Below are 16,001 nucleotides of genomic sequence, written 5' to 3' on the forward strand. Positions count from 1 at the left end.
GTGTCAAACAAATGAATGTAAAACTTTGAAATCAAGATTGTGTCTTCAAATTACTTAAATTTGGTTTATATGTTGATATTTGGTCAGGGAAATTTTCAAAAACGGTCAGGGAAAGTCAGGGAAAAGTCAGGGAATTTTTTGGAGCATTCTGAGTGGACACCCTGTTTACGTAGGTACCTACCTATCTGTGGTACTTAACTATGTAAGACATGACCTACATATACAGTTAATATAATACAATTAAATACATTATGGGTAAAGGTGAAATGGGAAGCTACTTCTGTAAGGATTTTAAGTACTTACGGTGAAAGACAACATCGCGAGAGGCCTGCACATCTACACTCTAATTTTTAATTCCGCGGAATTCTGACATTTCATTAGTGATACCACAAAAAAAGCTCTTTACCGAAAAAAGGTAAAATTTGGATCCATTTAAAGGCAATATTTTTTTAAATGTTTTCATTGAAAAACATAAATCTAAATATTTACTTGCTCAAGTGAAGTAGGTAATACAAAAATAACAAATATTTCAATACTAGCTGTTGCCACGAGCTTCGCTTCACCTTAATTAGTTTTCCCGTGGGAATTCCGCGATAAAAAGGCTACTTTTTATCGCGGAATTCCCTTGATTAACCCATAAGCTATTATGTGTTAATCCAGAGTGTCAGCTAACTCCATTCCAAATTTCATTAAAATCGGTTCAGTTGTTTTGACGTGAAGAAGTAACAAAGGTACACACATACATACATACACACATACTCACAAACTTTCGCATTTATAATATTAAGTAAAATCACGACTCACGAACATTGTATCGAATTAATTTTATTTACTTTATTTTATTCTTTAGCATGGCATCACTTGCTACTAAATTCAGGGATAACAAACCTTTTTAATCGATTTCAAATAAAAGATTCTCAATTCGGTAAGTACATAATATGTTCGGTATATAGGTATCTATGTAAGATTATTGGAACTGCACCATATTAACATATGACAATCCATTAAGCCTAATAAACAAATATGTTTTTTTATTGTATAAGTATGTTTATATGTTTGTTGGTATGTATGTTTGTCCACGAATATCTCGGAAACGATTGATCCGATTGTTACTATTCTTTTTTAGAGTTCCGTACCTGAAAAAGAAAAAGGGAACCCTTATTGTTGTCCGTCTGTCTGTCACCACCCTTTTTCTCAGAAACGGTTAAAGATATCAAGCTAATATTTCATATAGATACACATAGTGTACACACAGTACATAATGATGAAATTAAAAGGAAAAATATCTCAGGTAAGTAGACTTGTATGGAACCCTCAGTGCGCGAGTCCAACTGGCACTTGGCCGGTTTCTTATCGTTGACCTTTCGCGTTGTGATAGTTTGTTGATTTTTATAAACGTTATGGAGCCACAACCTGGCCCTTCCCAGGAAGCGGCACCATCTGACAGAGCACAAGAGTCAGACTTTCTGTCTCCCAGTAAGAAGCGTCCTCGTGGTTCTTTAGCGCCTAACGTAAAGACCATCATTCTAAATATTTAAAAATATAATATAGAAAATTGTCCGGATACAACTGATATTCAGACTCGTACTGAAAAAAGTACCCAGCCAAAAAAGGTTTGTGATCTCTGACATGTCAAAAATTGCTAATTGTCAGAATTCCGTGGGATAAATGATTAGAGATTAATCTCTAATCTTTTTGACAATTTTCTATATTATATTTTTAAATATTTAGAATGAGGGTCTTTACGCTAGGCGCAAAAGAACCACGGGGACGCTTCTTTCTGGGAGAGAGAAAGTCTGACTCTTGTGTTCTGTCAGATGGGGCTGCTTCCGGGGAAGGGCCAGGTTGTGGCTCCATAAAGTTTATAAAAATCAACAAACGATCACAACGCGAAAGGTCAACAATAAGAAACAAGCCAAGTGCCAGTTGGACTCGCTTACTGAGGGTTCCGTACAAGTCTACTTACCTGAGATATTTTTCCTTTTAATTTCACCATTATGTACATCTATACGGAATATTAGCTTGATATCTTTAACCGTTTCTGAGAAAAAGGGTGGTGACAGACAGACGGACAACAATAAGGGTTCCTTTTTTCCTTTTGAGGTACGGAACCCTAAAAAAGAATTGTAACAATCGGATCAATCGTTTCCGAGACATTCGTGGACAAACATACATACCAACAAACATATAAACATACTTATACAATTAAAAAAATCATATTTGTTTATTAGGCTTAGGCCTTGTTCCACAATGTCTGGTTAGTGGCTATCAGCGATCTTGTTGAAATCGATTCAGCCACTCATCGCTGGGAGTAAGGCTGCTGTGAGATAAAATACATGCTGTCACTGTCAAAAAAATAATAACAGAAAGTGACAGCATGTATTTTATCTCACAGGTAGCCACTAACCAGACATTGTGGAACAGGGGCTTAATATATTGTCATATGTGAATATGGTGCAGTTCCAATAATCTTACATACCTACATACCGAACATATTATTATGTACTTACCGAATTGAGAATCTTTTATTTGAAATCGATTAAAAAGGTTTATTATCCCTGAATTTAGTAGCAAGTGATGCCATGCTAAAGAATAAAATAAAGTAATTAAAATTAATTCGATACAATGGTCGTGAGTCGTTATTTTACTATATATTATAAATGCGAAAGTTTGTGAGTATATGTGTATGTATGTATGTGTGTATCTTTGTTACTTCTTCACGTCAAAACCGATACCTCACCTACCGAACCGTCGAACCGATTTAAATGAAATTTGGAATGGAGTTAGCTGACACCCTGGATTAACACATAGGCTACTTTTTTATCGCGGAATTCCCACAGGATAACTAATTAAGGTGAAGCGAAGCTCGTGGCAACAGCTAGTATTGAAATATTTGTTATTTTTGTATTACCTACTTCACTTGAGCAAGTAAATATTTAGATGTATGAAAACATTAAAAAAAATTGCACTGAAATGGATCCAATTTTTTCCTTTTTTTGGTGAAGAACTTTTTTAGTGGTATCACTAATGAAATGTCAGAATTCCGCGGAATTAAAAATTAGAGTATAGATGCGTTAACCCGGACCAGCGTAATGGGAAGTGGTCAAGCTTCAATTTAGCAGAGATATGCACAAAGATTGCATTCGATAGAGCCAGGTGCAGATGTTTACAGATGTCACAGATAATAGAGATTGTAAAATTAAACTACAAATGTATTAAGAAATGATTTTATTGGCTGTAAAATCCATTAAGTATAAAAAAAATATTAACTTAAATATCTAAATGCAATAGGCTACACATATTACGGTGGTATTGGACGGAATTTGTTTCAATATCGTTATTTGATATTATATTAGAATATATTTTTATATAACAAGAGGCAACTGATCAAGCTCCATGGTATTCTGTGGCATACAATGCATATAAATTATTATCAGTACCTATATCATTATTTAATATGAGTTATCATGTGTGGAATACATATACGAGACCAAAACTCCAAACAGATTTTAATAAGCCACATTGTGTGTATATAGTAAAGTATACTGCTATTTCCTTAGCCCAATTCTTAATTTTTAAACAGTTCTTAATTTATTATTACACAAATAAAGTATACATATCCTAAAATTTGTAACTTCAAGGCACTTGTCATGAGACTACATGATTCTTATGTTTCTACATACACTTTCAAACAAAATATAAGGTAAAACATACCCACTCAAACTGAAGTAGTTTAGTAAATAATATAACCTGTATATTATTCATTTTAAAATGAATTTTAAGAAATTTCATTAAGTAATTAGGTTAGTCACATCACACTTAAACAGAAATATTAATTAGATAATAAGACAGATCTTTAGTTGTGCGATTCAAAGTAAAACAGTGTCAAAGTGAGCAGGTTAGAATAGACTGGAGCATTCATTATTGGTACTGCTATTTTGCAGAACATTTAATAAAAAAAACATTTGTTAGAAATGTGGAAGAAATTGCCCCAGTTTATACTAACTTTGTGTCTGCCTTTTGCCCCACGGGGGGGTCATAGGACGCCAAGAAGAAGAAGAATACTAACTTTACATGAATGGTGCATTAATACAACTATGCATAAGACACCTTTTGCTCATAGGCTTCCTCTTCAGTCCAATACTCCTGGTCTGCAAATGCAGTGTGACGGAGTTTACACCAGCGTGACCCAAATCTTAGCATTAATATGATAACTATAAGAACAAACAGAGTGAGAACGGCCACAGCCGGGTACATGATGAGGAATGCCATCTTTATATGTCACTCTCACGCTTGTGCAACTCGAGGTATTCCTGTGAGGAAGTGAGAGGTTGTTGAGAGAGGGACGGAGGCACGTCGTCCTCACGGTGCCGCGATGCGAGGTACTCCGTGTGTGGAGGGTGCACTAGCTGTACGTTCCCGTACTGGCTCTCCAGCTCTGTGAAGTCCAGAGGGGGCTGCTTGTGAGGAGTACTCGACCAAATGGACACAATCCAACGATTACCTGCAAGTAAATTAAGTACATGTTTTTAACTAAATTTTTGACTAAATGATGGAGTTATAGGGTAGAGGCTGATAAAAAGGAATACAAAGTATAAAATCAAACAGGAATCACATTGAAAATTAGGTAAGCTAAATAAGAATAAAGAAAAACTGACCTGTGTGTCTGTCTAGCCAGTACTCCGAGTAGCGTGAGCAACAGCAGATGAAGTTTAGTATCAGAATAGAGCCAAGGATCACGGAGCAGATGGCTATAGTTATGTAGAACGGCGTGAAGTCTCCAACTTCTCGGCTCACGAGTGGATTAATTGGTTTGTAAGTATTGTTCCCTGCAAACAAGGTAGGGGGTTCAGATGCCGACATTCTCTAAAGTGGCCCTGTTGAAGAAAAGAAAAGGGTCAGGATACGCTTGCCGACACTCGGTAAACGAACAAATACACAAAACAGTGAAGAAATAGTAACTAATAATGTCCGGTGCACGCCATAGCGTCGCTGTAGCAGGGCGTGTCCGGAATGTTGTACGCTAAAATAGCTAATGAACATTACTTACCTAGTAGGAAGACAGGGAGAATAGTGCACTTTGAGTGATTACTGACGATTTTACCACAGAGGTTTTATTTTACTGTAAAGCAACGAAAATTCAATAACTTCCCAAAATAAATGAGAAAGTCGTTGACTTGCGTCGACTCGATGTGTCGTTGACTGATTGACAGTTAAGTTAGCATATTCACAGATAATAGGCATAACTTTTTTGGATCTGTGAAATGTTAACATAATCTGTCTCTAGATTGAGAATAATAACAACTGCTTAGAAAAAAATTATAATAATGAAAAAATAAATGAACATACAGAATAAATACAAACATTTCCACATTAAAATATAGAAGCATGTAATGAAAGTAAAGTTAAGTTATAAATAATGAAAAAGCCATAAATCTGGCATTTATTATTCTGAGGTGACTTGTTTACCTTTTTAGAAGCACGAGAGCATTTTTCTCTAGGTCCCTTGCCTTTCCCTTCCATTTTGACGATGACGGGAAGATTTACTCCAGCTCCAGGCTAACCGAAATGCTATTAATGAGTTACCTACTTCTTTCTGGTCTTTACAACTTTTAGATAGAAGTCACGATTCACGAAGACGCTGGTACCCAAAAAAAAGATAAAGAAGCACGGGGTGGGATATCTCAAAAATCACGTAGGATAACGAACGTGATATTATGAGGTGACTTGGGATAATAACAAACTTGCCCTTGCACCATGCGTTGTGGCCTCCTTTCTACCTATATACCTACTTTTCATCGGAAGGAATCCTTCCTCTTTAAATAGGGGAAAACGGGGTTATTAGGTAATATCCACCCCCGCAGTCAGCAATATAAATAATTATGTACCTAAAGGTCAAATCAAAACAACAAAATTATTGCCATCGAGTGTATGATCAATAAAGCAAATGTAGTTAAGTACCTACTTAAATTTCAATAAACACAAGGGATATTTTTTTTTCATTATAGCTAGCGTCATAAAATGTACAGTATACCGTGCAGTAAAGTTACAATGAAACGTTTACCTTTACTGTAAGAACACACAAATAAAATATTAGGTAAGTACTCACATCTAAAAAATATTTTAATTTTATCAGGTATAGGTACTTACCTAATTAGTATAAACGTTAATTAAGTATTTAAATGTTTTTTAGGGTGTGGTCTAGTGATGAAAATTTCTTATCTTTACCTATAATTATTCAGAACGGTTTTTTTTATAAAAAAATGGAAAATATTGTCACTTACTTACAGCTAAGGAGAGAAAAACAAAGAAGAAATTTATAAGTTATGTAGAACAATAAGGAAAACTCTGTATAACGCTTATAGCATAACTAGGCCTAGCAGAGCGACGGCCAAAGAGTACTATTGGCGACGGGGCGACGACACGCCTATATTAATCAAAACTCTCTCAGCAAAATGTACTTACATGTATAGTCCATCGATGGACTTTGGGCTCTACTAGAAAACTAGACGATCTTTACCCTGAGAGTACCTACTTAATGTTTTTTTTACGTGTAAGTAATAGTTAATTCGCTAATGAGCCAAAGTCCTTTATTTTCCCAACATACTGAAAAACATTATTCACCTCTCATTGTTTTGAGGGAGCGATAAAGCGGTCAGCGTCTTCCTTTTATCTTAAGTGCACACTGTAAGAAGTTAATTGCCCTCTTGGCGATGATAAATAGTGGGATAAAAAAACTGACGGTCGCTGATGGTCGGCGGTCAAACAGAGAGGAAATCCGGTCATTCTAGGAAAAGGCCATAAATCTTTCCTGTAGCCACAGATACAGGGTGACTGGGAGGGGGTGACAGAATATGCGTACCAAACAGCCAAACGAGGATGGTCCACGAAGCTTCGTAGTTATCCCCGGCGAAGATCGCGCGGTAGTTGGGTTGCGGGCGGGGGCAGGGGTCCACCGGGATTGGTGTAGAGAGAGATATAGGCGCTCTCCCAACTCCCGGGTGCAAGCAAGGCAGATCAATAGCGTGGCGTGGCGTCTCGCGTCCACTCTCCATACTCTTAGCGGCGCGCTCACTCGCTCAACATCCGCGCTCGATACTACCCGCGCGCGCTCACATCTCTACTAACTACATTGCATCCGCATTAACCAACTCATTGCTAAGATGGAGGTATGTACCGAAAAATATGAATTTACTTTAGATATTTTACATAATTATTAATTTCCAGGATGTTAATGTTTACAGTTACAAAAATATTGAGGATTTTACAGTTGTAGGTCCTTATTCCCTTCTCTAATTATGATTATTTAAGTACCTAGATTAATTATATCTATGTATAAATATCTTAAACGTAGTCCAGTACTATAATGAACCTATAAATCACTCATTTAATTGTAGGTAATTAGGTATATAGATACTATATTAGAACCATTGTTTAAAAAATATATTTCAAAGCAAGTTTAAGTTAGTATTAGCTATAATATCTTAGCAAGTATGTAACTACGCACAATTGTATATTTTTTATGAATGGTAGCTATTAAAAACCACTCACTACAAATAAAAAATCTATTTCATTGTAATAGTTAATGGAATAAGCGACGGACTCGAAGAGTCAGGTAGGTTTAGGAACCTTTCTATCATTTATTGTCCTAACTAGAAGTTTGTATATTATATTGTTGAAATAGGTTGAAAAAATTAATCTGTTTATGAAAACGATACTCGGTGGTGGTGGAGATGATTTTGATAAAAATATACATTAATTATAAGATTTCTTTTTCTCTTCAAACGGGTGCCTAGTAGTTGAAATAAAACGTTTCAATGAACGCACCCCGCTGCTACTTAACGGGTTATCATTGAGTGCGACATCGGCCGATGTCATGTAATGTGCACTTAATTTTAGCACAACGACGTCGTCTGTTTGTCCAAAACAAAACGAACACTAGTTGTGAGGAGTGCATGCGTCTCTCGGTCGTACACTCTTATTGTACTTACCTCCCTAGAAATCAAAAATATTAAAAAAATATATATTGATTATAATGTACCTAAATGTTGATAAGTACACTTTCTTTATCACCACAATACAAAAATAAACTGCTAAAACATAACTAAGTACATACCATTGTGAGTTGGTATTCACCGGGGAGTGGTTGAGTTAAAGGATTCCTATTTTATTATTCCTAGAAAACAGGTACTCTTTTGTTTGTTATTAGAGCTTAGCGAAGCGAAATATTTACCTAGCTGGCAGCCCTAGCGAAATCTTTTGAAATGCCAGTTTTAAATTTGCAGTAAGGAACCTACTTCCGCTTTATGGGGCGGCGGGTTCGAATCCCGCCGTGGGCAAACATTTGTAATTACGATGGGCACTTGTGATTGATTATCATGTTTGTGTTAATGGTTTCAATGTTTGTATTCTGATGCATTTTGACATAGTTAATACAAATTTAATGGCTATTTTAACATGTAATTATTTAAAGACAGATGCAATAATACGATAGCAATGATTAATTTGTACTTTTTATATAATTACCTAATTATTGAATTTGACAGTGTTACTTTATCGGAAAATAAATAAATTACGAATCATTTATTTAGGTGTTATAAGAACCTATATCAGCTGTCCCACAGTATACTATGGGCTTAGCCTACCCATATTAGGTATGTAGTTTTTTATATTTTTAGCCATAAACCAACGCTGTAGTTTATATCGATGTAAATAAGAATGAGACATCATTACGTTTTTTTTTTGTGTCAGACCGGGAAGTGGTGGTGGGTTCTGGTGGGCGCCGCGGTGCTCGGCGTCGCGATGTGCGCCGCCGAGGGGGAGGTGTGGGAGGAGAGCGACCATGAAGTGCTCATTCGGAACGAAAGGGGAGCTAAAAATAGAGGTTTGTTTGTTTTTTTCTCAAATGGTTACCTACTTACATATAAACTTTTTATATAGGTATTACTGAAAAGAACGAGGCGTTGTCTTGTTTTCTTTAATGATTCCGCACTGTGTCAATACATGTAAGGGTGTCAATAACAGGGTAGTTTACCTATGTCCCTCTATGTTACCACATCACATCCGTGATTTGTATAGCTAAATATTATTTTATTCCAGACAGAACAAGCAAAAAACAAATTTTTACGCATATGCGTAAAATTTTGAAGAACTTAAGTGTAACTGGATCCCCGACCATTCGTAGTGTCATCCGTTAATGGATTGCGTTATTCCAGCAATCCATTAACGGATGTCTGAAAATAAGCCTGTCAGTCTGGTGCATATCCCGTTAAAATATGGGCCTGCAGCTGTGGAACTGAGGATTTTATGTTTTGTTTTTGCAGAATGTTATTTTTTCCAAAAGTAGTTAATTTATTACCTCGATCCCATAAATATTTAGTAATTTAATAATATTATAACAATGATGAAGGGATTGTACTATGTAATTATGAGTTTTTTATACTTAAATAGGTCTTTTTAGTTTAGAGGATATTTTTAAGGGTGCAGTTTTTAAATCTCGATCAATGTTTCTTTGTTTCTCGTTGTGTTTGATACTTTACATATTATAGTCAATTATAAGAGGCAGTACATGAGTAGATGAGTAGTTAATTTGTAGTAATTATTTTCTGTTATAAATATAGAGACATGCCGCTACGTGAAGGGCGCGTGGTCTGAGTGCGACGCTAAGACCAACGTGCGCTCGCGCACCCTCACCCTCAAGAAGGGCGATACCGGCTCCTGTGAGCGCTTCAAGATCATTCAGAAAAAGTGCAAAAAAGGTTAGTATTGGTTGCATTCTCTTTTAATTAACAGATAACTCAACTTGTTGATGCTTTGTAGAAATTGGTGAAGACAAGTTAGAAGCCGTTTTTGTGCCTGCATAAATTATTGTTAACATTGAACTTACATTTTGATCTTTAACGATAAATAATCCTTATAAATATTACGCCTGAAAGGTAAGACGTTGTGATTAATTCTGATACCCTGTTATAGCGTGCCGCTATGAGAAGTCATCATGGAGTGAATGCAGCGCCACGGGCGAGATGGTACGCACTGATGAGTTGAAGGCCAACAGTGACCCCGCCTGCGACCAGAGCCGCCGCCTCACCAAGAAGTGCAACAAAAACAAACAAGTCAAGGCCTCTAAAGACAAAGGTAATGTTATCGCTTTAGTCCCTAATCATATTAATAGGTATTATAAGCTATTGCATCAAATAAAATTAGCATAATGTAAAAAAATGCAATAGTTTATTGGAAGTTAATCGTAGGTATATTACGTTTTCTTTACTTTCCGGTTATGGCTTCGTTCTTACTTCTGAGATATAAGTGTATTTTATTTTGGAACATGGTTAAAAACTTTAAATTATCAATTTATTGCAGGTCGCAGAAATCGTCAGTAAGTGGTATGAATATCTACGGCGACGGGTGTTCGACGTTCATACCAACTCATCACTGTTTGTTAGATCTAACGTTCCGGTCATAAGTTTGTCTGTTCTCATTTAGTAATAGTGCCAAAATAGAATTAAGTAATTGTTGTTTCTTTTGTGTTACTTTTCATACCTTCTTAATAATAATAAAATTATTGTAAGCCCTTAGCTGCGATGTATCTAGGTATAATTTCACTAATATGATATCTATACATACTAATAATTATATTATTAATAATAATAATGTAACTACCTGCCTATTGTCGTAAACGTTAAATAATAATCTATTCATTTTATGAAAATTATTACTTAGTAAGTTTAGATTAATTTGATATTAAAGAAATACAAAGAATACTTAAGTATTTTTATTATTTTTCAGGGCTCGAAAGAATGAATCCTATTAATTAGTATCATGATACCATATAGGTATACCACAATATAATAATGGTACCAATACTACCAATATCAATCGTTACATTTGGTCCATTTTACCACACTCTCCCCTACCAGTCTACAGTGACCAACAGTGCAATGTAAATGTAGTCTGTGTAACTTTTTTGATTGACAATTTGTCATCATGACGGACAAAAAGTTCCCGCGTAGCGCGAAGATACGAATTAATTGTAAATATAAATAAAAACTTGGAATTAATGTTTTTATGAGACAAAACAGCCGTCCAAAACTGTGGTAGTTATCGAACATAAAACGTGCTGATCAACAACTGTGAAGTTTTTTTTCCTGTAAAGCGGGAAACTTTTGAAAAAATTGATTTTGCTGAACTTTACTGAAGCCGAAAATTTGAAGATTAAGAAACATGTATTAAGTACCAATCTAATCCTCTTATTGTTCAATCAAGCATAGCAATAAAACCAAAAGGTTTACAGGGTGTTCCATTAGTGATATACTAACCCGAAAACTTAATACATATAAATATAAATGTTAAGTAAAGGCAATTTAGACCGCAAAATTTATAAGATAACGATCTAGATGTCTTTGAAACTCGATTACCTTCAAAGGCTGCCGCATGTCGTCTTCTAACTTCATAATATGGGTGGTGTATATAGTATAATATGGCTGGTATTATTTAACTGTGAAGAAGTATATGGGTGAAGAGATTTTATATTAATAGTCTAATAGGATTGGTTCGTCATATTAAGGTAAACAGCATATATACAGAATATTATAGGGGAGTTATCTACAAAATTTGTTTTATGGACCGGTCTTTAAAATAAACTATCACTTTTATCTCTACTTATAAAATCTAATGTGACCAACTAACTTTGTTTAAAGACTAACCAACAGTAAAATGAAATTACCTAATTGAACCATTTGATTTACACATGACATACACACTTAAGGATGAATGGCATCATACTCATACTTCATGTGGCCCTAATAATAATTTATTGAAACTTTTACAGAGTTTCACCATTGAATTTGTGTCATTTCAGCTAGAATGATGCTATAAACTTAGTAGGTACAGTAAGGTGCAGATAAACCTGACCCTCCTCAGAAGCATTGCTAGTATGAGAGGGGGGTCAGGTTTCTCTGCACCTGACTTAATGCAAAAACTCTTCTTAAAACAATGTGATAAAAAAATGAGAAAGGAAAGAGGATGGAAAAAAGATGGTCTAATGGAGCTTCATATAACAACCATTGACAGCGGCCCCAAATGTTCCCTTCCGAATGCAAAGCATGATGCATATCATTGAGTTAATAATTAATTATAATAATTTATATCATATCCTGAAAGCTGCAACTTAAGTGTGTAAGTATAATATGAAATACCAATGATTATTAATGGGAACCCATGTTTTTTCATCTTCCATGCAAAGGATGATTATTATTTTGGATAATGGTTTTTACCTAATCATAAAAAGTTTTGGCTATCAAGTATAATATCATTAGATTCATCTGGAAAGCACTATGGTATTAAAACTTAAGTAACTGCTTTCAATATACTTACCTAAAAAAATATTTAACTACAGTTTCTTCTTCATTGAGTAATAAAAAATACTTGTAGCAGTTAACTGAAACATTTATTTTGATACAAGAGAACTTAACTTTAAGCTTCATCCAATTTATCGTTTGCACCTATATTTGATCGTCTCCCTTTCTCCTATTGGATGAAACCCAAAGTTTCAGGTACTCACCAGATACTATCAAAATAATTACAAAATATTATAATTTATATGCAAATAAATAAGTTCATAAATTAATCTTCTCTAATTACAATAAATAGGTATTTAAATAAGTATTTAAAACTGTACATGTCAGATGTAAAAATCTCATATTTATAAATAAATAGATTCAAAAAAATTAAGAAAAAATAAATAATCCCAAACTAGGGAGCTAACATATCCGCCAACCGGTTAGTGGTCGCTATGTAGCTAACAATCATGATTATCACAGTGGGTTCACTTGAACAGCTGTTTGGCGTAGTGCCAGATGCGGAAGAAGTACTCGTCGCGGCGCAGTAGGGATCCTCGGGCGTAGGAGCGGATGTCGGCGTCCATGTGGTGGTCGCGCAGCCAGGACGTGCTGGTCTGCGTGCTGAACGAGGGCTCCGTGCCCTCCGTCACCTCGCCCACGTCCTCGTCTGCCGCCCGCAACGCGCCATCTGACGGGAGACATAATCAGTGAGAGGATCCGCTAGTCAAAGCAACAGAACGCGTAATAAATATGCGGGTTGAAACCAGGGTTCCTTGTAGCGATAAACTACAAATTCTCAGTTTCATCGTCACAACCCATCACGTCCTTACTACACTTACACCGCACGGGTCTCCATTCAATGAATCCGCATTAGGCCGCCGTGTTGGACTAGGCCTAAAAACCCTTTCATCATTGGAATTTACTATTTTTGAATTCCTATTAAACCACGAATATGTATAACAAGCGGAATGATGCACAAACCTTCTCCAGGCAGCACTTGGAAGGGCTCCGCCGACTCCAGCGGCTCGCTCATGCCGATCTCGTTGCGCGCGTACACGCGTATCATATACGTGTGGCCCTCGCTCAGGTCGCGGATGTTGAACTTGAGCGTGGAAGCGTCGACTTTCCCGACCTCCATCCACATGGTCTTGGTGACGTCACGGATGGCTACGTGGTAGCCGAGCAGAGGCGCGCCGCCGTCCCACTCGGGGATGCCCCAGGCCGTCGGGGCCACGCTGCCGCCGCCGCCGCGCACCTCTAGAGGGCCGGTCGGCGCCGATGGTACCGCTGAAAATAAGGACGGAGCCTTGTAATACACTCATACTGTTCATAATATGGGTCATATGCCCGAGCAGCTTCAAGTAGCGCAAAACTCCAAATATGACAAAGATAGAGCAACTTTCAGCTATTTACCACAAAGTGTCCGAATATGCAATTTTGACAAGTTTTTTTTTTGTGTTGTGGCTAATTGTACCCAACGCTTGCATGTAGGCATTAGGTAGGTACATAGGTACATACCTACATCTCAGAGAAAATTACAGTGGGTATTCAGATCTATCGAAACAATGACTTCAATGAAACCAGGACAATTGAGAAGGCCTCTGTATCACTGGAGTGACATACGCAACAACATCGAAACACTTCAAGTTGGAGTTATTACAAATGGAAGTTTCCACTCACTGGCATGTTTCTGCAGCCGCAGCACCTCGGACTGCGCCGGCGGGCCGACGCCCACGGCGTTCTCCGCAGACACCCTGAACACCAGCTCCTCCTTCTCCTTGATGTTCTCCGCGCAGTGCTCGAGCACGCTGCCGCTCACCGTGATGATCTTCGTCCAAGACTTGGCTTTCACTGTTTTGTACTCGATGATGTAGTCTGTAATGGTTTTAGATGATGCGTCTTTAGTGGGTGCAACTGGGATGAAATGTCGTGAGTTGGGCTGTGTCAGACAACATCAGATGATAAACTTACGTAATAGAAAAAAAAAATTGAAATTTTATTGTAAGTAGTCTAAAAATGAGTGTTAATTAACGTAATAATAATTTAATCAAACCGCATAATATTTATTGCCGTAATGCCAGACGCTAGACAAACGAAACATCTCTTACGCGCATGTACTAGATCACCTGAGTATTCCCAGATCTAACGACAAATACAAAAAACATAACTATATATACAAACATGCACATTTTACACTATCAAACCCTAAAAAACAAAGGCGCAGGACGCGTTAACAGGATATTATCCGGTTCGGGCGCTTTTAACACTTACTTGTAATGGGACTGCCTCCATCGCTGTCTGGCGCTTGCCACTGCAGAGTGACGGACCTGGAGGTCATGCCTCGGACGGTCAGCTGCCGTGGCTGCGACGGAGGAGCTGGAATTAAAACACGTATTTTAATTATGGCCAATATACCTTTATAATAAGCCCTCCTTTGGAAAGGACAAGTTGGCATTCTTCAGTGCATATTTTAATATGCACTGAAGAGTGTAAGGTCAAATAAATTTGAAAGCTCATAATTACAGAGGTATAAATACTTACACAATGTTTTGCCCATAGTGATTTTCTCGTCAGATTCGTATGGTTTACTCGTACCGATTTCATTTCTGGCGTATATCCTGAACATGTACTTAGCGCCTGTGACCAGTTTCTCTATCTTGGCCACAGTCTCCGTGACAGTAGCGACATGCTTCCACTGGTCCCCTTCGACCTGGATCTCTACACTATAGTCCAGAATCGGGGAGCCACCGTTGCGCTCCGGAGTGTGCCAACTGATGGTTAGAGAGGTCTTGTTGATTCCGTAAATACCCAGTGGACCCAAAGGTGGTGATGGAACGTCTGGAAATAAATTTTAAACGCGTTAAGTTTGTACCGTAAATCTGTGGAACATAAGGTTCCAACATCATCAAAAAGCGTCGATACATGTCGACGTTTCACGGCGGCGGCGCTAATTGTATAAACATTTTATCTCAATCAAATTATAATCTGTAACAAGATAAGTGGGTGCTTACCTAAAGATACTTTGATAACGATCGGATCACTCTCGAGCGCGTCAGAATAGCCGATGGGGTTTTGGGCCATCACTCGGAACATGTACTCGGAGTTTTCGTTTAGCCGCTGTATACAGTACGAGTCGACGTCCTTGTCCACGTCAGCTACTTTGACCCATTCGTCTGATGCGGGCTCGTGTTTCTCGATGGCGTACTTAGTGAGTTCCAGACCGCCGTCATCTATCGGTGGCTTCCACTCGATCGTCACTGACTCCCGGCTCATCTCACGCATCACCACGGGACCCTCCGGCCGACTTGGCTTGTCTACAATCATAATCAAATGTTACACATTGACCCCTGTTTCTTGTATCAGAAAAGGGGATTTAGTGGGTTTTATTATTAACTTTCTTACTAATTGGAATCGTATCTAGGTATCTGAATTTTCGTTAGCACATAACGCGTAATCATTAGTAGGGGATATTTGAGCCAGTTAAAACAATAATCCTTAGCATAGGTACAAATAATACATTTCTAAAATGGTATCTACAAACATACAGTACATCATGGCAACAAAAAGTTATTTAATATTTTGACGTTTCGACCAAGTTTCCACTTAAGTTTTATTCAAATGATCAAAAAGTTCTAGAACGAGTAGTTAGGAACACACAATTTT

The 16,001-nt window shown here is 37.2% G+C and overlaps 4 protein-coding genes and 1 long non-coding RNA gene across 19 annotated transcripts in view; 2 read left to right on the forward strand and 3 right to left on the reverse strand.

Annotated features, from left to right (window-relative positions):
* Window positions 1-3,213: 3,213 nt before the first annotated feature.
* LOC125491154 lies at window positions 3,214-4,272 on the reverse strand. Its single transcript, XM_048632405.1, has 2 exons — window positions 4,069-4,272; window positions 3,214-4,005 (listed from the first exon to the last, which is right to left on the reverse strand). Exon 1 carries the CDS (start codon window positions 4,270-4,272, stop codon window positions 4,096-4,098), a length of 177 nt encoding a protein of 58 aa, XP_048488362.1. The 3' UTR covers window positions 3,214-4,005; window positions 4,069-4,095.
* LOC105384112 lies at window positions 4,126-5,219 on the reverse strand. Its single transcript, XM_011554298.3, has 3 exons — window positions 5,051-5,219; window positions 4,659-4,877; window positions 4,126-4,504 (listed from the first exon to the last, which is right to left on the reverse strand). The coding sequence occupies exons 2-3, from the start codon at window positions 4,861-4,863 to the stop codon at window positions 4,275-4,277; spliced, it is 435 nt and encodes a 144-aa protein (XP_011552600.2). The 5' UTR covers window positions 4,864-4,877; window positions 5,051-5,219; the 3' UTR covers window positions 4,126-4,274.
* Window positions 5,220-6,997: 1,778 nt separating this feature from the next.
* On the forward strand, window positions 6,998-10,760 carry LOC105384111. The gene is made up of 5 exons (XM_011554297.3): window positions 6,998-7,169; window positions 8,752-8,884; window positions 9,621-9,758; window positions 9,973-10,134; window positions 10,360-10,760. Exons 1-5 carry the CDS (start codon window positions 7,164-7,166, stop codon window positions 10,377-10,379), a joined length of 459 nt encoding a protein of 152 aa, XP_011552599.2. The 5' UTR covers window positions 6,998-7,163; the 3' UTR covers window positions 10,380-10,760.
* A 194-nt stretch (window positions 10,761-10,954) lies between these two features.
* The window catches only part of LOC119694786, a 97,805-nt gene continuing 92,758 nt past the window's right edge, over window positions 10,955-16,001 (forward strand). The window contains exon 1 of the long non-coding RNA XR_007268158.1: window positions 10,955-11,222. This is a non-coding gene — a long non-coding RNA (uncharacterized LOC119694786). The remainder of the gene's footprint in view (window positions 11,223-16,001) is intronic.
* LOC105384109 (titin) overlaps window positions 12,427-16,001 on the reverse strand; it is a 92,743-nt gene continuing 89,168 nt past the window's right edge. For all 15 annotated transcript variants that reach the window (XM_048632392.1, XM_048632403.1, XM_048632393.1 and 12 more), the window contains 6 exons: window positions 15,350-15,652; window positions 14,880-15,176; window positions 14,610-14,714; window positions 14,019-14,213; window positions 13,320-13,625; window positions 12,427-13,026 (listed from right to left, as the gene is read on the reverse strand). In XM_048632392.1, the coding sequence (XP_048488349.1) occupies window positions 12,824-13,026; window positions 13,320-13,625; window positions 14,019-14,213; window positions 14,610-14,714; window positions 14,880-15,176; window positions 15,350-15,652 (1,409 nt within the window). In that variant the 3' untranslated portion in view covers window positions 12,427-12,823. The remainder of the gene's footprint in view (window positions 13,027-13,319; window positions 13,626-14,018; window positions 14,214-14,609; window positions 14,715-14,879; window positions 15,177-15,349; window positions 15,653-16,001) is intronic.

The sequence above is a fragment of the Plutella xylostella genome, chromosome Z (genome assembly GCF_932276165.1).
Source record: "Plutella xylostella chromosome Z, ilPluXylo3.1, whole genome shotgun sequence".
In the NCBI taxonomy this organism is placed as follows: domain Eukaryota; kingdom Metazoa; phylum Arthropoda; class Insecta; order Lepidoptera; family Plutellidae; genus Plutella; species Plutella xylostella.